A 26,366-nucleotide genomic window follows, 5' to 3' on the forward strand; every position below is an offset into this window, starting at 1 on the left:
CACCACTGAAACGTTAACAAGCCGGTGGATGGATGTTTCAATGAGAGCCGTATTCCTCTCACTACAACAACAACAACAACCAGGAGAACTGTATTCCTCTCACTACAACAACAACAACAACCAGGAGAACTGTATTCCTCTCACTACAACAACAACAACAACCAGGAGAACTGTATTCCTCTCACTACAACAACAACAACCAGGAGACTGTATTCCTCTCACTACAACAACAACAACCAGGAGACTGTATTCCTCTCACTACAACAACAACAACAACCAGGAGAACTGTATTCCTCTCACTACAACAACCAGGTGAACGAACTGTATTCCTCTCACTACAACAACAACAACCAGGAGAACTGTATTCCTCTCACTACAACAACAACAACCAGGAGACTGTATTCCTCTCACTACAACAACAACAACCAGGAGAACTGTATTCCTCTCACTACAACAACAACAACAACCAGGAGAACTGTATTCCTCTCACTACAACAACCAGGAGAACTGTATTCCTCTCACTACAACAACAACAACCAGGAGAACTGTATTCCTCTCACTACAACAACAACAACCAGGAGAACTGTATTCCTCTCACTACAACAACAACAACAACCAGGAGAACTGTATTCCTCTCACTACAACAACAACAACCAGGAGAACTGTATTCCTCTCACTACAACAACAACAACAACCAGGAGAACTGTATTCCTCTCACTACAACAACAACAACAACCAGGAGAACTGTATTCCTCTCACTACAACAACCAGGAGAACTGTATTCCTCTCACTACAACAACCAGGAGAACTGTATTCCTCTCACTACAACAACAACAACCAGGAGAACTGTATTCCTCTCACTACAACAACAACAACCAGGAGAACTGTATTCCTCTCACTACAACAACAACAACAACCAGGAGAACTGTATTCCTCTCACTACAACAACAACAACCAGGAGACTGTATTCCTCTCACTACAACAACAACAACCAGGAGAACTGTATTCCTCTCACTACAACAACAACAACCAGGAGAACTGTATTCCTCTCACTACAACAACAACAACCAGGAGAACTGTATTCCTCTCACTACAACAACAACAACAACCAGGAGAACTGTATTCCTCTCACTACAACAACAACCAGGAGAACTGTATTCCTCTCACTACAACAACAACAACCAGGAGAACTGTATTCCTCTCACTACAACAACAACAACCAGGAGAACTGTATTCCTCTCACTACAACAACAACAACCAGGAGAACTGTATTCCTCTCACTACAACAACAACAACAACCAGGAGAACTGTATTCCTCTCACTACAACAACCAGGAGAACTGTATTCCTCTCACTACAACAACAACAACCAGGAGAACTGTATTCCTCTCACTACAACAACAACAACCAGGAGAACTGTATTCCTCTCACTACAACAACCAGGAGAACTGTATTCCTCTCACTACAACAACCAGGAGAACTGTATTCCTCTCACAACAACAACAACAACCAGGAGAACTGTATTCCTCTCACTACAACAACAACAACCAGGAGAACTGTATTCCTCTCACTACAACAACAACAACCAGGAGAACTGTATTCCTCTCACTACAACAACAACAACCAGGAGAACTGTATTCCTCTCACTACAACAACAACAACCAGGAGAACTGTATTCCTCTCACTACAACAACCAGGAGAACTGTATTCCTCTCACTACAACAACCAGGAGAACTGTATTCCTCTCACTACAACAACAACAACCAGGAGAACTGTATTCCTCTCACTACAACAACCAGGAGAACTGTATTCCTCTCACTACAACAACAACAACCAGGAGAACTGTATTCCTCTCACTACAACAACCAGGAGAACTGTATTCCTCTCACTACAACAACAACAACCAGGAGAACTGTATTCCTCTCACTACAACAACAACAACCAGGAGAACTGTATTCCTCTCACTACAACAACAACAACCAGGAGAACTGTATTCCTCTCACTACAACAACAACAACCAGGAGAACTGTATTCCTCTCACTACAACAACAACAACCAGGAGAACTGTATTCCTCTCACTACAACAACCAGGAGAACTGTATTCCTCTCACTACAACAACAACAACCAGGAGGACTGTATTACTCTCACTACAACAACCAGGAGGGTCATGTTCATGTTTTCACAGCTCTTTTTAACATGTTCCAGTCCGTTTTCTTCCCAATGAACACGACCCTGGGTCCGTGCTGCCCCACAGCCTAAGCGACAAGCCCACAACCCGTTCAGAATGGTGGAAGAAGTAGCTCAATATTATGTAGTGTTTATAACATTCTAGACTAGTCCGATTCATGTTTTCACAGCTCTTTTTAACATTCCCGACCATTCTGTTTCATGTTTTCACATCTCTTGAACCATAACTCTCCAACACTGCCAAACCCAAAGCTGAACTGTTTAGAATATTTGGCTTCATGACATCATCGTATAGGCTAATTAGAAGCACTTATTTTACATAAATCCTCATCACACCACAGAGTGGGCTTTTTTCTAAATGTCTGCCAATGTATTAAACTGTGTTTCACTCGGCCCTACTCCATGGAGCAGAACTTGAGCAGAATTTAACCGTAACCACAGAACAATGGAAGCCATACCCTGAGATTCTGGAACCGACTGGGGTTGCCAGGTCCGTCGCTGTTCCGGTCTAAAATCTTAAAATCCTGTTAATCACTTGTGGATTATTTCTCCCTCAAATCCCTCCATTGTTGTGGCAAGCCAAAACAGCTAATAGATAACCTGTCATAACTCTGATAGCCCGTCCGTGGGACTGGAGAAACCGGGTTAACATGGTGGGTTATGGGGTAAAGCTGGTCCTAATTCAGACCTAGGGAGGTCAAGTCTGCCCATCCATAAACACATTAATGGGAGTAACATATGTGTTCATAGTGATACTATTCATCATGTAAGTGTTTGTTTTGTGATTACCACTATCAACCAGCCACACACACAGACATGGGCATCTCTGATACGCTCACTCTTAAAGCCAACCTGACTACATTTGTATCCTCAATGTCCTATGGAGAAACTGTTAGATATGTCTCTATTCCTCATAACACTCATAAATCCATCCTCCACCTGATCATAGTCCTCCACCTATCATGCTCCTGTCATGCTCCTATCATGCTCCTGTTAGAGAGGGAAGTTTGATATGGCTGGATTACTCTGGTTTACTCCAGTCATAGTTGACTTTTCCCCCCTATTGGCTCCCACAACCCTAACTCTATTGCAGTGGCTCCCATAACCCTAACTCTATTGCAGTGTGTCCCACAACCCTAACTCTATTGCAGTGGGTCCCACAACCCTAACTCTATTGCAGTGGCTCCCACAACCCTAACTCTATTGCAGTGGCTCCCACAACCCTAACTCTATTGCAGTGGCTCCCACAACCCTAACTCTATTGCAGTGGCTCCCACAACCCTAACTCTATTGCAGTGGCTCCCACAACCCTAACCCTATTGCAGTGGGTCCCACAACCCTAACCCTATTGCAGTGGCTCCCACAACCCTAACTCTATTGCATTGGCTCCCACAACCCTAACTCTATTGCAGTGGCTCCCACAACCCTAACCCTATTGCAGTGGCTCCCACGTTGTCTTTGTGACCCACTGGACAAATCTCAAACGGCACCCTATCTGTTCCTTATGCATTGCACTAGCAGCACTGCTTTGACCTCATGGTGAATAGGGTGGGATTCAACACGCAGACACAGAAGGGTCCTGTGAGATTTGGAGCCTGTTGATGGAGCGGGGGGAGATCAAGTGATAAAGTGGTTTGTAGAGGTCACAGTTCAGAGGTCTCTTCAACTCACTGATTGCACTCTTAAACCACAACCTCACCCACTCACCGAGACAGACTGGAACCCGATACCCTGAAAGAGAGGGAGGGAGGTGGACAGGGAGAGCGAGAGAGAGCAGGGAGGCACAGAGAGAAGAGAAAGAGGGGGTACAGGAAGATACATGAGGGCAAAGAGAGAGAAAGAGGGGGTACAGGAAGATGCATGAGGGCACAGAGAGAAGAGAGAGAAAGAGGGGGTACAGGAAGATACATGAGGGCACAGAGAGAAGAGGAAGAAAGAGGGGGTACAGGAAGAGACATAAGGGCACAGAGAGAAGAGAGAGAAAGAGGGGGTACAGGAAGAGACATGAGGGCACAGAGAGAAGAGAAAGGAGGGGGTACAGGAAGATACATGAGGGCACAGAGAGAAGAGAAAGAGGGGGTACAGGAAGAGACATAAGGGCACAGAGAGAAGAGAGAGAAAGAGGGGGTACAGGAAGAGACATGAGGGCACAGAGAGAAGAGAGAGGATGAAGGGGTACAGGAAGATACATGAGGGCACAGAGAGAAGAGAAAGAGGGGGTACAGGAAGAGGCATAAGGGCACAGAGAGAAGAGAGAGAAAGAGGGGGTACAGGAAGAGACGTGAGGGCACAGAGAGAAGAGGGAGAAAGAGGGGGTACAGGAAGATGCATGCAAAAGCTGTATGGTCAGATAAGGGCACGTCACAAGATGCCAGAAGGCTGAGTTATGAACAGAGAGGATGTGTTTTCATCCCACACTATGAACATAAAGCACTAGGACTGACCTTTGGTCCAGAAAATATAAAGGCAACATGTAAAGTGTTGGTCCCATGTTTTATGAGTTGAAATAAAAGATCCCAGAAATGTTCCATACACACAAAAAGCTTATTTCTCTGAATATTGTGCACAAATCTGTTTACATCCCTGTTAGTGAGCATTTCTCCTTTGCCAAGATAATCCATCCACCTGACAGGTGTGGCATATCAAGAAGACGGTTTAGCAGCATGATCATTACACAGGTGCACATTGTACTGGGGACAATAAAAGGTCACTCTAAAATGTGCAGTTTGTCACACAACATAATGCCACAGATGTCTCAAGTTTTGAAGGAGAAGCAATTGGCATGCTGGAATGGAATGTCCACCAGAGTTGTTGCCAGAGATTTGAATGTTAATTTCTCTACCATAAGCCGTGTAACGTCATTTTAGAGAATTTGGCAGTGTGTACAACCGGCCTCACAACCGCAGACCACGTGTAACCACACCAACCCAGAACCTCCACATCCAGCTTCTTCACCTGCTGGATCGTCTGAGAAGAGCCACCTGGACAGCTGATGAAACTGAGGAGTATTTCTGTCTGGAATAAAGCCCTTTTGTAGGGAAAAACTCATTCTGATTGACTGGGCCTGGCTCCCCAGTGGGTGGGTCTGGCTCCCCAGTGGGTGGGTCTGGCTCCCCAGAGGGTGGGTCTGGCTCCCCAGTGGGTGGGTCTGGCTCCCCAGTGGGTGGGTCTGGCTCCCCAGTGGGTGGGTCTGGCTCCCCAGTGGGTGGGTCTGGCTCCCCAGAGGGTGGGTCTGGCTCCCCAGTGGGTGGGTCTGGCTCCCCAGTGGGTGGGTCTGGCTCCCCAGTGGGTGGGTCTATGCCTCTCAGGCCCACCTATGGCTGTGCCATAGGATTTCACATGCCCAGTCATGTGAAATCCTTAGATTAGGGCCTAATTTTTTTTTTTTAAGACTGATTTCCTTATATGGTCTATAATTTAGTAAACATATATTTGTGTTCAGTATAGATAGATCTTAGGGCTTGACTTTCTGTATGACTCTATGACTGGCCTGTATGACCTTTGTATATGATCTGTCTATATTCACTGGTACTCTGTGTACTGAATTACTAGTGTCCTCTGGCCTACTGCTGTACTGTATGGGCCATTGGACAGGCCCAGTGAGTACTCACTACACACTACTCACTACACACTACTCACTACACACACCCAGCCTGCCTGGCTTTGCCTCAGTGGCTCCAGATAAGAGGCCTGTGTCTGGGGGCTGGTGCAGGGCAGGACTCAAACTGTAGTGACAGGTGCCTTTCAGCGATACTGATCTATCAGGCTACTACAGTCAACGCTATCTGTCTGCCTGCCTGCCTTTCGGCCTGCCCATCTGTCGGTCTGCCTCACTGCCTGTCTGCCTCTCTGCCTGTTTGTCTGCCTGCCCTATATCCTGGATCTCTGAAGTTAATTAACTAGACGTATTTTTGCCTAAACGTCAGAGTGTGTGTGTGTGTGTGTGTTTTTACTGTATTGCTGTGTGTGTCCATGATTGCGTACTCTCGGTTGGGTTCGCTCCAGTTTCTGTTCATTCTCAGACTATTTTTCCATCCAAATCTGTCTCAGATCACAGCTGCTGATGGCCCTCACCTGTGTTGCTCTCTACCTTTAACTACCTGTACCCCTCTACCTCTCTCCCCTCTCTCTCTCCACCTCTCTACCTCCACCTCTCTATCTACCTCTCCCCTCTCTAACTCTCTCCCTCTATACCTCTCCACCTCTCTCTCTCTCTCTCTCTCTCTCTCTCTCTCTCTCTCTCTCTCTCTCTCTCTCTCTCTCTCTACCTCTCTCTCTCTCTCTACCTCTCCACCTCTCTCCCTCTCCACCTCTACCCCTCTCTCTCTCTTTCTCTCCACCTTTCCCCTCTCTCTCTCCCTCTCTCCACCTCTCTACCTCTCTCTCTCTCTCCACTTCTCTACCCCTTTCTCCCTTTGCACCTCTCCCCTTCTCCAACTCTCCATCTCCACCTGTCTCCCTTTCTACTTCTACCTCTCCCCCTCTCCACCTCTCTCCCTCTCCACCTCTCCCCCTCTCCAACTCTCCACCTCTACCTCTCCCCATGTATTTTATCCACATCTCCACCTCTCCCCCTCTCCACCTCTCCCCCTCTCCCCCTGTCCCCCCCTCTACCTCTCCACCTCTCCAACTCTCCACCTCTCCACCTCCACCCCATGTATTTTATCTACCTGTCCCTCTGTCTGACTGTCCCCTATTTTTCCTCTTCCAGACTCTATCTACTGTACTCTCCTCATTCAGACTCTATCTACTCTACTCTCCTCATTCAGACTCTATCTACTGTACTCTCCTCATTCAGACTCTATCTACTGTACTCTGCTCATTCAGACTCTATCTACTGTACTCTGCTCATTCAGACTCTATCTACTCTACTCTCCTCATTCAGACTATCTACTGTACTCTCCTCATTCAGACTATCTACTGTACTCTCCTCATTCAGACTCTATCTACTGTACTCTCCTCATTCAGACTCTATCTACTGTACTCTCCTCATTCAGACTATCTACTGTACTCTCCTCATTCAGACTCTATATACTGTACTCTCCTCATTCAGACTCTATCTACTGTACTCTCCTCATTCAGACTCTATCTACTGTACTCTCCTCATTCAGACTATCTACTCTACTCTCCTCATTCAGACTATCTACTGTACTCTCCTCATTCAGACTCTATCTACTGTACTCTCCTCATTCAGACTATCTACTGTACTCTCCTCATTCAGACTCTATATACTGTACTCTCCTCATTCAGACTATCTACTGTACTCTCCTCATTCAGACTCTATCTACTGTACTCTCCTCATTCAGACTATCTACTGTACTCTCCTCATTCAGACTCTATCTACTGTACTCTCCTCATTCAGACTATCTACTCTACTCTCCTCATTCAGACTATCTACTGTACTCTCCTCATTCAGACTCTATCTACTGTACTCTCCTCATTCAGACTATCTACTGTACTCTCCTCATTCAGACTCTATATACTGTACTCTCCTCATTCAGACTATCTACTGTACTCTCCTCATTCAGACTATCTACTGTACTCTCCTCATTCAGACTATCTACTGTACTCTCCTCATTCAGACTCTATCTACTGTACTCTCCTCATTCAGACTATCTACTGTACTCTCCTCATTCAGACTCTATCTACTGTACTCTCCTCATTCAGACTCTATCTACTGTACTCTCCTCATTCAGACTCTATATACTGTACTCTCCTCATTCAGACTATCTACTGTACTCTCCTCATTCAGACTCTATATACTGTACTCTGCTCATTCAGACTCTATCTACTGTACTCTCCTCATTCAGACTATCTACTGTACTCTCCTCATTCAGACTATCTACTGTACTCTCCTCATTCAGACTATCTACTGTACTCTCCTCATTCAGACTATCTACTGTACTCTCCTCATTCAGACTATCTACTGTACTCTCCTCATTCAGACTCTATCTACTGTACTCTCCTCATTCAGACTATCTACTGTACTCTCCTCATTCAGACTCTATCTACTGTACTCTCCTCATTCAGACTCTATCTACTGTACTCTCCTCATTCAGACTCTATCTACTGTACTCTCCTCATTCAGACTATCTACTGTACTCTCCTCATTCAGACTCTATCTACTGTACTCTCCTCATTCAGATTCTATATACTGTACTCTCCTCATTCAGACTATCTACTGTACTCTCCTCATTCAGACTCTATATACTGTACTCTCCTCATTCAGACTATCTACTGTACTCTCCTCATTCAGACTCTATCTACTGTACTCTGCTCATTCAGACTCTATCTACTGTACTCTGCTCATTCAGACTCTATCTACTCTACTCTCCTCATTCAGACTCTATCTACTCTACTCTCCTCATTCAGACTATCTACTGTACTCTGCTCATTCAGACTATCTACTGTACTCTGCTCATTCAGACTCTATCTACTGTACTCTGCTCATTCAGACTATCTACTGTACTCTCCTCATTCAGACTATCTACTGTACTCTCCTCATTCAGACTCTATATACTGTACTCTCCTCATTCAGACTATCTACTGTACTCTCCTCATTCAGACTCTATCTACTGTACTCTCCTCATTCAGACTCTATCTACTCTACTCTCCTCATTCAGACTATCTACTGTACTCTCCTCATTCAGACTCTATCTACTGTACTCTGCTCATTCAGACTCTATCTACTGTACTCTCCTCATTCAGACTCTATCTACTCTACTCTCCTCATTCAGACTCTATATACTGTACTCTCCTCATTCAGACTCTATCTACTGTACTCTCCTCATTCAGAATCTATCTACTGTACTCTCCTCATTCAGACTATCTACTGTACTCTGCTCATTCAGACTCTATCTACTGTACTCTCCTCATTCAGACTATATCTACTGTACTCTCCTCATTCAGACTATCTACTGTACTCTCCTCATTCAGACTATCTACTGTACTCTCCTCATTCAGACTATCTACTGTACTCTCCTCATTCAGAATCTATCTACTGTACTCTCCTCATTCAGACTATCTACTGTACTCTCCTCATTCAGACTCTATCTACTGTACTCTCCTCATTCAGACTCATTTCATCATCTTTCTGGGCTGAGGTTAAACACACACTCACTGACAGTATGAACACACACATACTTGCAGTACACACAGTCAGACAAACTCTCTCTCTATCTCCACACATAATGTAGTCCTGTCTAGCGGTGCTGAAGGTTCCTGTCATGTGTGGAAGGTCATTTGAAGGGCTGTAAGGTTGTTGTAGCTCTCTGGAAGAGCGATGAGGTGATGGCTAAGCTGAAGAGGGGTTTCTCCTCCTTTCTCCTTCTGTTTTCTCTCATCTCCTTCTCTAACACCAGGGGATCTGTTAAACTTGTGTGGGAGGGGTGGAGTGTGTGTGTGTGTGTGTGTGTGTGGTTCGTCTTTGGGGTGGGGGGGGGGGGGGGGGGGGTGATTGTAGTGCAGAAAGATAAACGTTAGACCCATGATGGAAGCAGATGTCTTGTGCCTCAGAATGGGTCTTAAAGTTGAGGTGAAAATGTGCTTCGTGGTTCTGCCCAGCACCTGCTAAACCATCTCTCTCTCTCCCTTTATTTGTCTTGGTGAGCCCTCTCATTCTGTCCTGTGGGGGGATTATTTGGCCGTTGAGTTGGAATCACAGATCCATTTGTGAATCATAGTTTTCTCCCTAATGTTCTAGTGTTATCCTGTTAGGTTGAAGCACAGTGAATTCAGGAAAGTATTCAGACCCCTTCGCTTTTTCCACATTTTGTTACATTACAGCCTTATTTGAAAACGTATTAAATACATTTTTTACATCATCAATCTACACACAAAACTCCATAATGACGAAGCAAAAACATATTTTTTCTTCTTTAAAAAAAACATTTTAGCAAAACCAGAAATACCTTACATAAGTATTCAGACCCTTTACTATGAGACTCGAAATTCAGCTCCGGTGCATCCTGTTTCCATTGATCATCCTTGAGATGTTTCTACAACTTGATCAGAGTCCACCTGTGGTAAATTCAGTTGATTGGACATGATTTGGAAAGGCACACACCTGTCTATATAAGGTCCCACAGTTGACAGTGCATGTAAGAGCAAAAACCTTGGTTGGAGAGGTGACCAAGAACCCGAAAGGTCACTCTGACAGAGCTCCAGAGTTCCTCTGTGGAGATGTGAGAACATTCCAGAAGGACAACCATCTCTGCAGCACTCCACCAATCAGGCCTTTATGGTAGAGTGGCCAGATGGAAGCCACTCCTCAGTAAAAGGCACGACAGCCCGCTTGGAGTTTGCCAAAAGGCACCTTAAGGACTCTGACTATGAAAAACAGGATTCTCTGGTCTGATGAAATCAAGATTGAACTCTTTGGCCTGAATGCCAAGCGTCACGTCTTGAGGAAACCTGGCACCATGCCTACAGTGAAGCATAGTGGCAGCATCATGTCTGGAGGAAACCTGGCACCATGCCTACAGTGAAGCATGGTGGTGGCAGCATCATGTCTGGAGGAAACCTGGCACCATCCCTACGGTGAAGCATGGTGGTGGCAGCATCATGTCTGGAGGAAACCTGGCACCATCCCTACGGTGAAGCATGGTGGTGGCAGCATCATGCTGTGGGGATGTTTTTCAGCGGCAGGGACTGGGAGACCAGTCAAGCTCGAGGTAAAGATGAACGGAGAAAAGTACAGAGAGATACTTGATGAAAACCTGCTCCAGAACACTCAGGACCTCTGACTGGGGCGAAGGTTCACCTTCCAATAGGACAAAGACCCTAAGCATACAGCCAAGACAAAGCAGGAGTGGCTTCAGGACAAGTCTCTGAATGTCAGAAAGAAGGAAGAAGACTTGAGGCTGTAATCACTGCCAAAGGTGCTTCAACAAAGTACTGAGTAAAGGGTCTGAGTACTTATGTAAATGTGATATTTCTGTTTTTTATTTAGAATACATTTAAACAAAATCTTTAATCTGTTTTTTCTTTGTCGTTATGGGGTATTGTGATGTCATTATGGGGTATTGTGATGTCGTTAGGGGTATTGTGATGTCGTTATGGGGTATTGTGTGTATACTGATGAGGGAACAAAAAAATGTCCTCCATTTTAGAATAAGGCTGTAACATCACAAAATGTGGAAAATGTCAAGGGGTCTGAATACTTTCTGAATGCACTGTATGCCACGTCTCAAAGCACTGTGAGCTCAACATGAACGTAACACCCAGTCAGGTGTAAGGTGTCACATCTCAAAGCACTGTGAGCTCAACATGAACGTAACACCCAGTCAGGTGTAAGGTGTCACATCTCAAAGCACTGTGAGCTCAACATGAACGTAACACCCAGTCAGGTGTAAGGTGTCACATCTCAAAGCACTGTGAGCTCAACATGAACGTAACACCCAGTCAGGTGTATGGTGTCACATCTCAAAGCACTGTGAGCTCAACATGAACGTAACACCCAGTCAGGTGTAAGGTGTCACATCTCAAAGCACTGTGAGCTCAACATGAACGTAACACCCAGTCAGGTGTAAGGTGTCACATCTCAAAGCACTGTGAGTTCAACATGAACGTAACACCCAGTCAGGTGTAAGGTGTCACATCTCAAAGCACTGTGAGTTCAACATGAACGTAACACCCAGTCAGGTGTAAGGTGTCACATCTCAAAGCACTGTGAGCTCAACATGAACGTAACACCCAGTCAGGTGTAAGGTGTCACATCTCAAAGTTCATAAGACTGTTGAATAATGAACCAAATAGCTACCCAGAATATCTGCATTGACCCTTTTTACACTCTTTGGCCTCATCACATACACTGCTACTACTGTTTATTATCTATCCTGTGTCCTAGTCACTTTATTCCTACTTATATATGAATGACGTGATCGATGGCTTTGTTGTGTGTGTGTGTGTGTGTGTGTGTGTGTGTGTGTGTGTGTGTGTGTGTGTGTGTGTGTGTGTGTGTGTGTGTGTGTGTGTGTGTGTGTGTGTGTGTGTGTGTGTGTGTGTGTGTGTGTGTGTGTGTGTGTGTGTGTGTGTGAAAATGCACTCCAGTCCCAGTGCTGTGGAGCGTGACCACTGTAGAAAACAGTATGGATGATCTGTGATAAGGCCAGAACTCCATTATTCAGCTGTGTGATTGGTGTAAGTTTATCCTATGGGATAGTGTGAGAAAACACAAGATAAACATACAGAGATGAGAGAAAGGGCAATTTGCAGACATAACTGGTATTGCACCTATTGGAGACATGGAGGAGGGTGAGGGAGAGAGGGAGGGAGAGGTGGACGGAACAAGGGGGTGTGGGAATGGAGGGGCTCCCTGTGGACTGACTTGGACATGGGAACACAGAGAGGCACTAACGAAGCGTGGCCGCCCCTCACTGACTTCACAGGGCTGGGGTGGGTAGAGAGAGGGATGGAGGGGTTCAGTCCAATCTGCAGGACTGTGAGAGAAAGAGAGGTGTGTGTGTGTGTGTGTGTGAGAGAGGGAGATGGAAATAGGGGGTAGCAGGGCCCCTATTCAGTTCCACTTACATCAGAAACAACCAAAACACCTTGGTTTGAACAAGGGACCAATCACAGCACTTTTCCAGAAGTCAGTATGTACAACATGTCCTTGTTCTCATTCAGCTTCTCAGAGTTCAACTCTGGATGTCTATTTGCTGTGTGCTTTGGGTTACACAGACACACACAGACAGTTCCGTGTCCCTATAGTCAGCGGTATCAGGGAGAACAGTCAGTCTACTCCAGTCTGTCGTTAGATTCATATTTATACATCATGATATCACCACTCAATGTGGTTGATTTGTGTGTGTGTGTGTTTGTGTGTGACATTCAGCCATAGAATGGGCCTGATTGACCAGCCAGTTGTGTTCAGTGGGGCACAGCGTTGGGGAACGTTCAGATAAATATAGATATATAACATAGAACAGATATTCTGAAAGGTCTGCGTTTTTATCAGACCCTCCACATCTTCCTCACTATCAACAACCATCCCTCCCTCTATCACGGTCTGTCTGTCCTCCTCTCTCTCTGACCATGATGCCTCTGTCATTCTCATGGAGGGACTGTGATGTGAAGCTGTAACCTCACACACCACTTCCCTTCTGACTCTATTACAGGAAGTCCCCTGGACACTACTCTCTCTGTGTGTGTGTGTGTGTGTGTGTGTGTGTGTGTGTGTGTGGAATTTTTGTGCTCAATTTGTAGTTTAATGTCAGAAATGTGCTTGCTTTGATTAATATGTTGATATTCTTTATAATGACCAGCTAATTAGCCAAATATATATATATATATTGTAACATATTGCTGAGGGAGGATATCTGTAGTGCAAGTTAAGGTTCATAGTGCTGAACTACGACAGGTAGCATTTCTCCTGTGAGTGGTGTGTTTCCCATCTAGTGGTTGGTGATTGAAACTACAGTAAACTGGCCTGTTGATTTTTGTGATTGATTCAACTTGTTTTGCAACTTGTTGAAAATCTTCTCTCTCTTTGTATCTTTTTCCCTCTTCTCTATCTCCTCGCCCTCCTCTCTCTCTCCTCCCCCTCCTCTCTCTCTCTCTCTCTCTCTCTTCCCCCTCCTCTCTCTCTCTCTCTCTCACACACTATCTTCCCCCTCCTCTCTCTCTCACTCTCTCTCTCTCTCTCCCCTCTACTCTCTCTCCTCTACTCCCTTATCCCTCTACTCTCTCTCTCCTCTCTCTACACTCTCTCTTTCCTCTCTCTCTCCTCCCTCTACTATCTCTCTTCTCCCCCTCCTCTCTCTCTTCTCCCTGCTCTCTCTCTTCTCCCTCTACTCCCTCTCCATCTTCCCCCCCTCTTCTCCATTCTCAGGACCCTGATGCCTTTGTTTGACCCTGACTCAGGCCTCCTCACAGTATCTGGGATGGTAAGATGTAGTTTGTTGTCTCCCTTAACAGATAGTATGAAGGCAGCTGGCCTCATTTCATCTTTTACTATTATCTTCCTCAGTAAATACATGTCTGCTTTGTTCTCTCTTCCATAGGGAGATAGTGTCATTGACTGCTTCGAGGTGTCTGCCACTGAACCATTCCTTTCCCAAGGTAAGGACAGATCTTCAGTGGTTGTTCATTTTCCAGTACTGTCCTCCTACCTCTCCCACTCCCTCTCTCACAAACCCAGGTCTGTCCTCCTACCTCTCCCACTCCCTCTCTCACACACCCAGGTCTGTCCTCCTACCTCTCCCACTCCCCCTCTCACACACCCAGATCTGTCCTCCTACCTCTTCCACTCCCTCTCTCACAAACCCAGGTCTGTCCTCCTACCTCTCCCACTCCCTCTCTCACACACCCAGGTCTGTCCTCCTACCTCTCCCACTTCCTCTCACACACCCAGGTCTGTCCTCCTACCTCTCCCACTCCCTCTCTCACACACCCAGGTCTGTCCTCCTACCTCTTCCACTCCCTCTCTCACACACCCAGATCTGCCCTCCTACCTCTCCCACTCTCCCTCTCACACACCCAGATCTGTCCTCCTACCTCTTCCACTCCCTCTCTCACACACCCAGGTCTGTCCTCCTACCTCTTCCACTCCCTCTCTCACACACCCAGGTCTGTCCTGCTACCTCTCACACACCCAGGTCTGTCCTGCTACCTCTCCCACTCCCTCTCTCACACACCCAGGTCTGTCCTGCTACCTCTCCCACTCCCTCTCTCACACACCCAGGTCTGTCCACTTACCTCTCCCACTCCCTCTCACACACCCAGGTCTGTTCTCCTACCTCTCCCACTCCCTCTCTCACACACCCAGGTCTGTCCTGCTACCTCTCACACACCCATATCTGTCCTCCTACCTCTTCCACTCCCTCTCTCACACACCCAGGTCTGTCCTGCTACCTCTCACACACCCAGGTCTGTTCTCCTACCTCTCCCACTCCCTCTCACACACCCATGTCTGTTCTCCTACCTCTCCCACTCCCTCTCTCACACACCCAGGTCTGTCCTGCTACCTCTTCCACTCCCTCTCTCACACACCCAGGTCTGTCCTCCTACCTCTCCCACTCCCTCTCTCACACACCCAGGTCTGTCCTGCTACCTCTCACACACCCAGGTCTGTTCTCCTACCTCTCCCACTCCCTCTCACACACCCAGGTCTGTTCTCCTACCTCTCCCACTCCCTCTCTCACACACCCAGGTCTGTCCTGCTACCTCTTCCACTCCCTCTCTCACACACCCAGGTCTGTCCTCCTACCTCTCCCACTCCCTCTCTCACACACCCAGGTCTGTCCTCTAATCTCTACTTCTTTCTCCCTCTTATTCTCTCCTCATCTCTTTCTCTCCAGTGAGCCACTGTCTGACGGACGCCCCAACGCGAGGCGTTGCCATGGTACCCAAGTTGGCATTGGATGTCCTGTCCTGTGAGGTCATGCGGGTCCTGCAGCTGACAGACAGCTTCATCGTGCCAATCAACTACCACGTGCCCCGCAAGGTCCAGTATCTCTCAGGCTACTGTAACAGCAGATCCATCTGTCATTTTGATGTCATGGCAACAGTTCTTTCCCTGTACTTGTTTCTAAACTGATGGGGGGGGGACTGTCTTTGTAGTCACTGAGGAAAATAAAGTTATGGAATGAGCAACCATTCAACAAGCCTTTATGTCTTCCATTTTAGAGTATGTCTGCTTTGTGTGTATCTAATTCAGTCAGGACAGGAGTTCCATGCAGACCTGTACCCAGACACCTTGGGCCGGACAGCAGCCATGTCAGCTGCAGAGTGGTGGAAAGGTGGCGAGAAACAGGTACCACCATCACTCTACACAATATAACTCTAATCTGTATTCTAACTTGGATGTACCACCATCACTCTACACAATATAACTCTAATATGTATTCTAACTTGGATGTACCACCATCACTCTACACAATATAACTCTAATCTGTATTCTAACTTGGATACAATGTGCATACAGTACCAATAGAAGTGCTTGGTTTTTGGCGCGGTTTGTACTTCAGGACCAAGCAATAGCCAGCTGTTCTCTTAAACATCCAATCATGGGTGTCTTCTCAGGTTGAGAAGGTCAGTGTCAACCCATCCAATCGTCAGAAGCCTAACAACGCTAAAACAGCCAATCAGACGGCTGCTAAGAAAGAGCTGCCCAGTGGGAGGAGCAAAGAGGTCAGAGTCCAGCATCATCTGTTCTCCTCCTCCTCTATGGGTCGCTTTCATTTCTCTTTTGGCTCCCTCCGTTCCCTCATTCCCTCATTCCCTCCGCTCCCTCATTCCCTCCGCTCCCTCATTCCCTCCGTTCCCTCCGTTCCCTCATTCCCTCCGTGCCCTCATTCCCTCCGTTCCCTCATTCCCTCTGTTCCCTCCGTTCCCTCTGTTCCCTCATTCCCTCCGTTCCCTCATTCCCTCTGTTCCCTCATTCCCTCCGTTCCCTCATTCCCTCCGATCCCTCATTCCCTCCGTTCCCTCATTCCCTCCGATCCCTCATTCCCTCCGTTCCCTCATTCCCTCCGATCCCTCATTCCCTCCGTTCCCTCATTCCCTCCGTTCCCTCATTCCCTCCGTTCCCTCATTCCCTCCGTTCCCTCATTCCCTCTGTTCCCTCATTCCCTCCGTTCCCTCATTCCCTCTGTTCCCTCATTCCCTCCGTTCCCTCATTCCCTCCGTTCCCTCATTCCCTTCGTTCCCTCATTCCCTCCGTTCCCTCATTCCCTCCGTTTCCTCATTCCCTCCGTTCCCTCATTCCCTCTGTTCCCTCATTCCCTCTGTTCCCTCATTCCCTCCGTTCCCTCATTCCCTCCGTTCCCTCATTCCCTCCGTTCCCTCATTCCCTCCGTTCCCTCATTCTCTCCGATCCCTCATTCCCTCTGTTCCCTCATTCCCTCCGTTCTCTCCACTCCCTCATTCCCTCTGTTCCCTCATTCTCTCCGATCCCTCATTCCCTCTGTTCCCTCCATTCTCTCCACTCCCTCATTCCCTCCGTTCCCTCATTCTCTCCGATCCCTCATTCCCTCTGTTCCCTCCGTTCTCTCCACTCCCTCATTCCCTCCGTTCCCTCATTCCATCCGTTCCCTCATTCCCTCTGCTAGCAACTACCTTGTTATTGTATTTTTAATACAGAGGGAATTTGGATTTTGCTTTTGCTTTATTTTCTCTCAAATTGTTTTCATATTATTGCATCGGGCCACACATACAGTATTGATTGAATATATTGGATTAACCTGTGAGTATCTAAAGTCTGTAGATTAAAGTATTCTGTAAACCTGTGAGTATCTAAAGTCTGTAGATTAAAGTAGTCTGTAAACCTGTGAGTATCTAAAGTCTGTAGATTAAAGTATTCTGTAAACCTGTGAGTATCTAATGTCTGTAGATTAAAGTATTCTGTAAACCTGTGAGTATCTAATGTCTGTAGATTAAAGTAGTCTGTAAACCTGTGAGTATCTAAAGTCTGTAGATTAAAGTATTCTGTAAACCTGTGAGTATCTAATGTCTGTAGATTAAAGTATTCTGTAAACCTGTGAGTATCTAATGTCTGTAGATTAAAGTATTCTGTAAACCTGTGAGTATCTAATGTCTGTAGATTAAAGTATTCTGTAAACACTGTGAGTATCTAAAGTCTGTAGATTAAAGTAGTCTGTAAACCTGTGAGTATCTAAAATCTGTAGATTAAAGTAGTCTGTAAACCTGTGAGTATCTAAAATCTGTAGATTAAAGTAGTCTGTAAACCTGTGAGTATCTAATGTCTGTAGATTAAAGTATTCTGTAAACACTGTGAGTATCTAAAGTCTGTAGATTAAAGTAGTCTGTAAACCTGTGAGTATCTAATGTCTGTAGATTAAAGTATTCTGTAAACACTGTGAGTATCTAAAGTCTGTAGATTAAAGTAGTCTGTAAACCTGTGAGTATCTAAAATCTGTAGATTAAAGTAGTCTGTAAACCTGTGAGTATCTAAAGTCTGTAGATTAAAGTAGTCTGTAAACCTGTGAGTATCTAATGTCTGTAGATTAAAGTAGTCTGTAAACCTGTGAGTATCTAATGTCTGTAGATTAAAGTATTCTGTAAACCTGTGAGGATCTAAAGTCTGTAGATTAAAGTATTCTGTAAACCTGTGAGTATCTCAAGTCTGTAGATTAAAGTAGTCTGTAAACCTGTGAGTATCTCAAGTCTGTAGATTAAAGTAGTCTGTAAACCTGTGAGTATCTAAAGTCTGTAGATTAAAGTAGTCTGTAAACCTGTGAGTATCTAAAGTCTGTAGATTAAAGTATTCTGTAAACCTGTGAGTATCTTTGGATAAAGACATCTGGTTTAGTGACCATATTATTAGTATTATTCCTTCTCTCTAGAAAGTATTTTATATTAATCAGACCTTATACACTATATTGGATATATACACTGGGTGATTCGGCCCTGTTGCTGATTGGCTGAAAGCCGTGATAAATCAGACCATATACCACTGGTATGACAAAACATTTATTTTTACTGCTCTAATTACGTTGGTAACCAATTTATTATAGCAATAAGGCACCTCAGGGATTTGTGATATATTGCCAATATACCACGGCTAAGGGCTGTATCCAGGCACTCCGCGTTGTGTTGTGCATCAGAAAAGCCCTTAGCAGTAGTATATTGGCCATATACCACACCCCCTCGGGCCTTATTGTTTAATTATATGATTGTATATTGTATATGTATTACTGTTGTTCTTCCTCTCCAGGAGGCTCCAGTGCGAGGCTGCTCCACCTCCAGCAGTCCCCTGAGCTCCCCCAGCAGCAGTGCTGCCCCGTCCCGCTCCCCCTCCTCCACCTCTGGCCTCTCCTCAGGCTTCCTCCCCAGCCCCAGCCAGAGTGCCAAAGCCATCAGCAGCATGTTGGGTAAGGCTGTTTGGGAAACAGTAGCAGTGCTCCGTCCCACACACACACAAACACACATATACGTGAATACACACACACACCACCCATACACATACACATACACACACATACACACACCACACACACATCCTTACCCATCAGCAACATGTTGAGTAAAGCTGTTTTGGGAAACTGTAGTGGTACTACATTACCCACAATGCTCTGTGTTACATATCCGGTTATGGTATTAGGAAGTATGTTATGTAAGATTTGACAGTGTCAGTCTCAATGCTAGGTAAGGCTCTCTCTCTCATCGCTCATCTAATTTCCCTACCTTGTCATTATCTTATTATAATGTCCTGCTGACTGTTGGTTTGAGCTGTATTTACAACTGAACTGTGTGAGAGAGAGAGAGTTGGTGGTTTGGACTAATCTGAACCTGTCTGACGATCCAATCCTACACACTGCTAGCATATCAAGACAGCACAAACAGATCTGGGACCAGGCACACTGCCAGTATCCCCTGTCTGATGTAGCCTGTTACCATTCTAAATGTGTTGTAACCAACTTGTTTGTTAACCATACAAGAGCTTCCCACAGCACATATAGTATGGGACTAGGTTACTAATAATATACCTGGGTTGTGTTCATTGGGTACTGCGTAACAAAATGTTTCGCAACAGAAAACTAAAACAAGCATTTCTTATTGGACCAGGTACATCATTGTAAATAATTTCTTCAGGTTGGTGCCTAATGAACAAGACCCAGGTTACAAATAATGTAGCTAAGGTCTAAAATCACCCTGCTCTCCTCCTCCCTCTCTCTCCCTCTCCTCCTCCTCCCTCTCTCTCCCCCTCCCTCCCTCCCTCTCCTCCTCCTCCTCCCTCTTTCTCCCTCTCTCCCCCGCCCTCCCTCTCCTCCTCCTCCCTCTCTCTCCATCCCTCTCCTCCCTCTCTCTCCCTCTCCCTCCCTCTCCTCCTCCCCCAGGTCCCAGCAGTAAGTTTCGTCACCTGCAGGGTGCGGTGCTTCACAGAGACACCCACTTCACCAACCTGAAGGGGCTCAACCTCACCACGCCCGGAGAGTGTGATGGCTTCTGTGCCAACCGCCATCGCGTGGCCGTGCCACTCGCCACCGCCGGGGGTCAGATCGCCATCTTTGAGGTACTTCCACACTTAGAAAATGGAAGATAATGTGTCTTTATCCAAAATATTGTAGTATTCTTTTAGTTATTTTCATTTGTCCTTATATGTATCTTTTTTAAGTGAGCCCTGGCCAAGAAAGCAGAGTTCTGCTAAAGTGAGGGTGTTTTATGGCTGTGGCTTATTAGTTGGAGGGGAGTAGACAACACTTCAACTAACATGAAATAATATGCAGCCGCCACAGCATTACATTACAGTAGAATGTCATCAGATAATAGGAATGAATAGTGTAAATAGTCATTTAGGATTTCTGACACCATATTAGACCAAAGATGTGGCTTTATTGGTCCACACATTAAAGAAAGAGGGATGTATCTCACTGCCCCCCTCCTCAGTTGTCTCAGGCTGGGAAGCTAGCGGACACGGGCCTGCCCACCATCCAGAACTCTGTCAACGTGGCTGACTTCTCCTGGGACCCCTTCAACAGTCACAGGCTGGTGGTGGCGGGCGACGATGCTAAGATCCGTGTGTGGCAGGTGCCTGAGGGGGGTCTGACAGAGACCCTGACTGAGCCAGAGACCATCTTGCAGGGTAAGACACACTCCACAGGGGCCTGGAGACCAATTAAGTTCAAGTAAAGTAGATTTCAATTGAATGAAGTTAGACTCCGAGCTGGGGCTTTTGGGGTCCAATGTGAAATATCTGATATGTAGATGTGTGAGTGAAGCCACATATGTATCAGTACTCTATCCTTCATTCAATGAGTGACAGAAATGAAATGAACAGGATACCGGTATGCAATTTGCTACAGTGTGTCTTATTATCCTTATATATAGCCTTATACTGTGTGACTACTGAATCTATCAATAGAAATAAATCATATCTTGATAGAATGTGAGTGAGTGACAGGTGTTTTGACCAATCACAGGCCACACTGAGAAGATCTACTCAGTCAAGTTCCACCCCCTGGCGTCGGGCCTGCTGGCATCCTCCTCCTACGACCAGACGGTGCGCCTGTGGAACCTGGAGTCTGGGGACGAGGTCAAAGCGCTCCGGGGACACCAGGATCAGGTGACGGAGGAGGAGGGAAAGGGGCGGGACATAAGGAATATTGGTATTGGCAGGGGGTGGAACCACTGGTTTTGTTAGAGAATAGGGACGTGGTAAAATGTATCTGGGATAATAATAATGATTGATGGATGGATATTGATTGATTGATCCTACCTACAGTATGTACAAGGAACGCGCTTGTCTCCTTCGCTTCATTTCAACTTTTCACTCGTTCCTTTCTCTGTTCCCTCTCCTGCCTGGTGTGCATATAGATATTTGGGATGGCGTGGAGTCCGGATGGTAAACTCCTGGCCACGGTGTGTAAGGATGGGAAACTGCGCATTTACGACCCTCGCAAGTCTGCTGACCCAGTACAGGTGTGTGTACAGGACACCTGAGGAGTTGTTAACCTTTTTGGAGTATTTCCATATATCTCTCCTTGTCTCTCTCTCTGCAGGAGGGTGCAGGTCCTGAGGGCCACAGAGGGGCTCGTGTGGTGTGGGTGTGTGATGGAAAATACCTGATGGTGTCAGGATTCGACAGGTGAATATTTCTCTGTATTTCTGTTTGGTAGTTGAGCTTCAATTTGTGCTTAACAATCCATTTACCTTCATTTAATTCATTCAGTTCATCGTGTGTGTGACCATTCAGTTCATCGTGTGTGTATGACCATTCAGTTCATCGTGTGTGTATGACCATTCAGTTCATCGTGTGTGTGTGACCATTCAGTTCATTGTGTGTGTGTGACCATTCAGTTCATCGTGTGTGTGTGACCATTCAGTTCATCGTGTGTGTGTGACCATTCAGTTCATCGTGTGTGTGTGACCATTCAGTTCATCGTGTGTGTGTGACCATTCAGTTCATCGTGTGTGTGACCATTCAGTTCATCGTGTGTGTATGACCATTCAGTTCATCGTGTGTGTGTGACCATTCAGTTCATCGTGTGTGTGTGACCATTCAGTTCATCGTGTGTGTGTGACCATTCAGTTCATCGTGTGTGTGTGACCATTCAGTTCATCGTGTGTGTGTGACCATTCAGTTCATCGTGTGTGTGTGACCATTCAGTTCATCGTGTGTGTGTGACCATTCAGTTCATCGTGTGTGTGTGACCATTCAGTTCATCGTGTGTGTGTGACCATTCAGTTCATCGTGTGTGTGACCATTCAGTTCATCGTGTGTGTATGACCATTCAGTTCATCGTGTGTGTGTGACCATTCAGTTCATCGTGTGTGTGTGACCATTCAGTTCATCGTGTGTGTGTGACCATTCAGTTCATCGTGTGTGTGTGACCATTCAGTTCATCGTGTGTGTGTGACCATTCAGTTCATCGTGTGTGTGTGACCATTCAGTTCATCGTGTGTGTATGACCATTCAGTTCATCGTTTGTGTGTGACCATTCAGTTCATCGTGTGTGTGTGACCATTCAGTTCATCGTGTGTGTGTGACCATTCAGTTCATCGTGTGTGTGTGACCATTCAGTCTGACATGTAGTTCACCTATAATCTTGGTTCACACAAAAAACTGCACCAATGGCTTTATGGTCCTGGTGAACAAGAGGAAAACAACCCCTCTGACCCGAGACCTCATTGATGATGTCACCACAGTTCACCTCACCTTTGACCCCCGATGTGTTTCCCCCTTCTGCAGTCGCAGTGAGAGAACCCTGTACCTGCACTCCGTTGAGTCCCTGTCCTCCGGGGCCATCGCCAGCGCCCCCACCGACGTCTCACCCTCCACCCTCATTCCCTTCTACGACCCCGACACCAGTGTCGTCATCCTCACCGGAAAGGTAAACGACAACAAACAAACAAATAAACAGAGCATGTCTTTTGGATAGAAGAAAATAGAGCCCATATTGACTTGATGTTGTGTTGAAAGTCTGTTACAGACTCTTGTGCTTCATGATAATAATGCCTGCCTAGCCTGGTTCCCGATCTGTTTGTGCTGTCTTGCCAACTCCTATGTCTAGTAGACAACAAAAAACTATCTGGGACCGGGCTAATGTTGGTGGTGGTGGATTGGTAGATCCATACTGACTCCCCATACCCAGACTTTGACACGAGTAAACCTATACAGCCATTGTTGTTGTTTACATTTACCAGGGTGACACGCGAGTGTACATCTTTGAGATAGTGCCAGAAGCTCCCTATTTCCTGGAATGTGCCAGCTTCAACTCCTCAGAGCCCCACAAGGTATAGACTTTATGTTAACAGCATTTACATCCCTGCTTTTCCCTCTTTCTTTTCTCATTTCCTATATCCTGCTCCTTCTTATTACATGTTTTGTAATCAATAGATAAAAACATTTCCCTGAATTTGTGACTTGTATAAAATGTCTGTTTGACTGACTGACTGACTAATTGATGATCGTCAATCAATTACGCAGGCACCTGTAGACCTGTAGAATCTCTCTGCATGAACTTCCTGTTTCCTGTATTTAGGGCTTGGCCTTCCTGCCGAAGACTGAGTGTGTGGTGCAAGAGGTCGAGGTGGCCAGGGGTCTGAGACTCAGTAAGACCTCCATAGAGCCAGTGGCCTTCAGAGTCCCCCGCGTCAGAGTGAGTTATGGCTGAACGCTGCTATCTAGTGTATATATGGGGGGAAATAGGAAAAACCTGCAGTTATTTGATGACTTTTCAGACCAGGGCCTCAAAGAACTACCAGTAAAAAGGGTCTGCTATGTGAACCCCTGTTTGTACTTAGTCTGTGGAGTTGGAGCTGTTTGAGTTCTGAACTAATCCTGTCGTGTCTCGTCTCCCTCCTTCCTTCTCTCCGTCCGTCCACAGAAAGAGTTCTTTCAGGATGATGTGTACCCAGACACAGCAGTGTGGTGGGAGTCTTCTCTGACAGCCTCAGCCTGGCTGGCTGGTTCTGATGGGAAGCACCAGTCCATCAGCCTCAAGCCCAAAGACATGACCCCAGGTAGGGGCTAACCTCAACTCTGCCCAGGCACATATAGTACAAACAGTGGACTGAAGTCAACAGCATTACTGTTAGATCCACCTTTTAAATGTCAGATGAGAAGCCGAGCAGATACAGTTTATAAGGGGCAACCTATCAACTCTTTCATGGGCCAAGTCCTGGGTTTGACAAGATTATCTGCCTTGTGCTTTGACATGATGGTGACACTAGCTAAATCTATTCTGACAGCCAATCGTCAATCAACTCAATGTGAGGCAAAGATCTTCTATAACGTAGAATTGCCGATACAGGCTTTGAGCAAAGTCTTGTGGATCGGTGTACCTGGAATGACACACGTACAGTGGCAAGAGAAAGTATGTGAACCCTTTGGAATTACCTGCATTTCTGCAGAAATTGGTCATCAAATGTGATCTGATCTTCATCTAAGTCACAACAATAGACAAACACAGTGTGCTTAAACTAATAACACACACATTTTTGTATTTTTTTTTGTCTATATTTATTGTCTATTTAAACATTCACAATGTAGGTTAGAAACGGTATGTGAACCCCTAGGCTAATGACTTCTCCAAAAGCTAATTGGAGTCAGGAGTCAACTAACCTGGAGTCCAATCAATGAGACAAGATTGAGACAAGATTGCCCTTTAAAAAACACTCACATAATGTGAGTTTGCTATTCACAAGAAGCCTTGCCTGATGTGAACCATGCTTTGAACAAAAGAGATCTCAGAAGACCTAAGATTAAGAATTGTTGACTTGCAATAAGCTGGAAAGGGTTACAAAAGTATCTCTAAAAGCCTTGATGTTCATCAGTCCACAATAAGACAAATGGTCTATAAATGGAGAAAGTTCAGCACTGTTGCCACTCTCCCTAGGAGTGGCCGTCCTGCAAAGATGACTGCAAGAGCACAGCGCAGAATGCTCAATGAGGTTAAGAAGAATCCTAGAGTGTCAGCTAAAGACTTACAGAAATCTCTGGAACATGTTAACATCTCTGTTGACCAGTCTACGATACGTAAAACACTAAACAAGAATAGTGTTCATGGGAGGACACCACGGAAGAAGCTACTGCTGTCCAAAAAAACATTTGCTGCACGTCTGAAGTTTGCAGAAGTGCACCTGGATGTTCCACAACGCTGCTGGCAAAATATTCTGTGGACAGATGAACTACAGTTGAGTTGTTTGGAAGGAACACACAACACTCACTATGTGTGTAGAAAAAAAGGCACAGCACACCAGCATCAAAACCTCATCCTAAGTGTAAAGTATGGTGGAGGGAGTATCATGGTTTGGAGCTGCTTTGCTGCCTCAGGGCCTGGACAGCTTGCTGTCATTGATGGAAAAATGAATTCCCAAGAATTCAAGACATTTTGCAGGAGAATGTAAGGCTATCTGTCTGCCAATTGAAGCTCAACAGAAGTTGGGTGATGCAACAGGACAATGACCCAAAGCACAGAAGTAAATCAACAGCAGAATGGCTTCAACAGAAGAAAATGCACCTTCTGGAGTGGCCTAGTCAGAGTCCTGACCTAAACCCAACTTGAGATGCTGTGGCATGACCTCGAGAGCAGTTCACACCAGACATCCCAAGAATATTGCTGAACTGAAACAGTTTTGTAAAGATGCCATTCTAACACAACCCTGTATATACACAGTGGCCCTCTGCCATTCTAATACAACCCTGTATATACACAGTGGCCCACTGCTATTCTAACACAACCCAGTATATACACAGTGGCCCACTGCCATTCTAACACAACCCAGTATATACACAGTGGCCCACTGCTATTCTAACACAACCCTGTATATACACAGTGGCCCTCTGCCATTCTAACACAACCCAGTATATACACAGTGGCCCACTGCCATTCTAACACAACCCAGTATATACACAGTGGCCCACTGCTATTCTAACACAACCCTGTATATACACAGTGGCCCTCTGCCATTCTAACACAACCCAGTATATACACAGTGGCCCACTGCCATTCTAACACAACCCTGTATATACACAGTGGCCCACTGCCATTCTAACACAACCCTGTATATACACAGTGGCCCTCTGCCATTCTAACACAACCCAGTATATACACAGTGGCCCACTGCCATTCTAACACAACCCAGTATATACACAGTGGCCCACTGCTATTCTAACACACCCCTGTATATACACAGTGACCCACTGCCATTCTGCCATTCTAACACAACCTTGTATATACACAGTGGCCCACTGCTATTCTAACACAACCCTGTAT

At 45.8% G+C, this 26,366-nt stretch overlaps 1 protein-coding gene across 1 annotated transcript in view; it reads left to right on the forward strand.

Annotated features, from left to right (window-relative positions):
- Positions 1-26,366, forward strand: part of LOC139401879 (mitochondrial import inner membrane translocase subunit tim16-like) — a 175,587-nt gene that overhangs the window by 139,140 nt on the left and 10,081 nt on the right. The window contains exons 3-17 of the mRNA XM_071145876.1: positions 14,018-14,072; positions 14,190-14,247; positions 15,486-15,631; positions 15,845-15,940; positions 16,210-16,317; positions 18,863-19,019; positions 19,986-20,161; positions 20,536-20,731; positions 21,069-21,211; positions 21,463-21,567; positions 21,648-21,733; positions 22,838-22,979; positions 23,293-23,382; positions 23,631-23,747; positions 23,976-24,111. Coding sequence (XP_071001977.1) covers positions 14,018-14,072; positions 14,190-14,247; positions 15,486-15,631; positions 15,845-15,940; positions 16,210-16,317; positions 18,863-19,019; positions 19,986-20,161; positions 20,536-20,731; positions 21,069-21,211; positions 21,463-21,567; positions 21,648-21,733; positions 22,838-22,979; positions 23,293-23,382; positions 23,631-23,747; positions 23,976-24,111 — 1,811 coding nt within the window. The remainder of the gene's footprint in view (positions 1-14,017; positions 14,073-14,189; positions 14,248-15,485; positions 15,632-15,844; positions 15,941-16,209; positions 16,318-18,862; positions 19,020-19,985; positions 20,162-20,535; positions 20,732-21,068; positions 21,212-21,462; positions 21,568-21,647; positions 21,734-22,837; positions 22,980-23,292; positions 23,383-23,630; positions 23,748-23,975; positions 24,112-26,366) is intronic.

The sequence above is a fragment of the Oncorhynchus clarkii genome, unplaced genomic scaffold, assembly GCF_045791955.1.
Source record: "Oncorhynchus clarkii lewisi isolate Uvic-CL-2024 unplaced genomic scaffold, UVic_Ocla_1.0 unplaced_contig_537_pilon_pilon, whole genome shotgun sequence".
In the NCBI taxonomy this organism is placed as follows: Eukaryota; Metazoa; Chordata; class Actinopteri; order Salmoniformes; family Salmonidae; genus Oncorhynchus; species Oncorhynchus clarkii.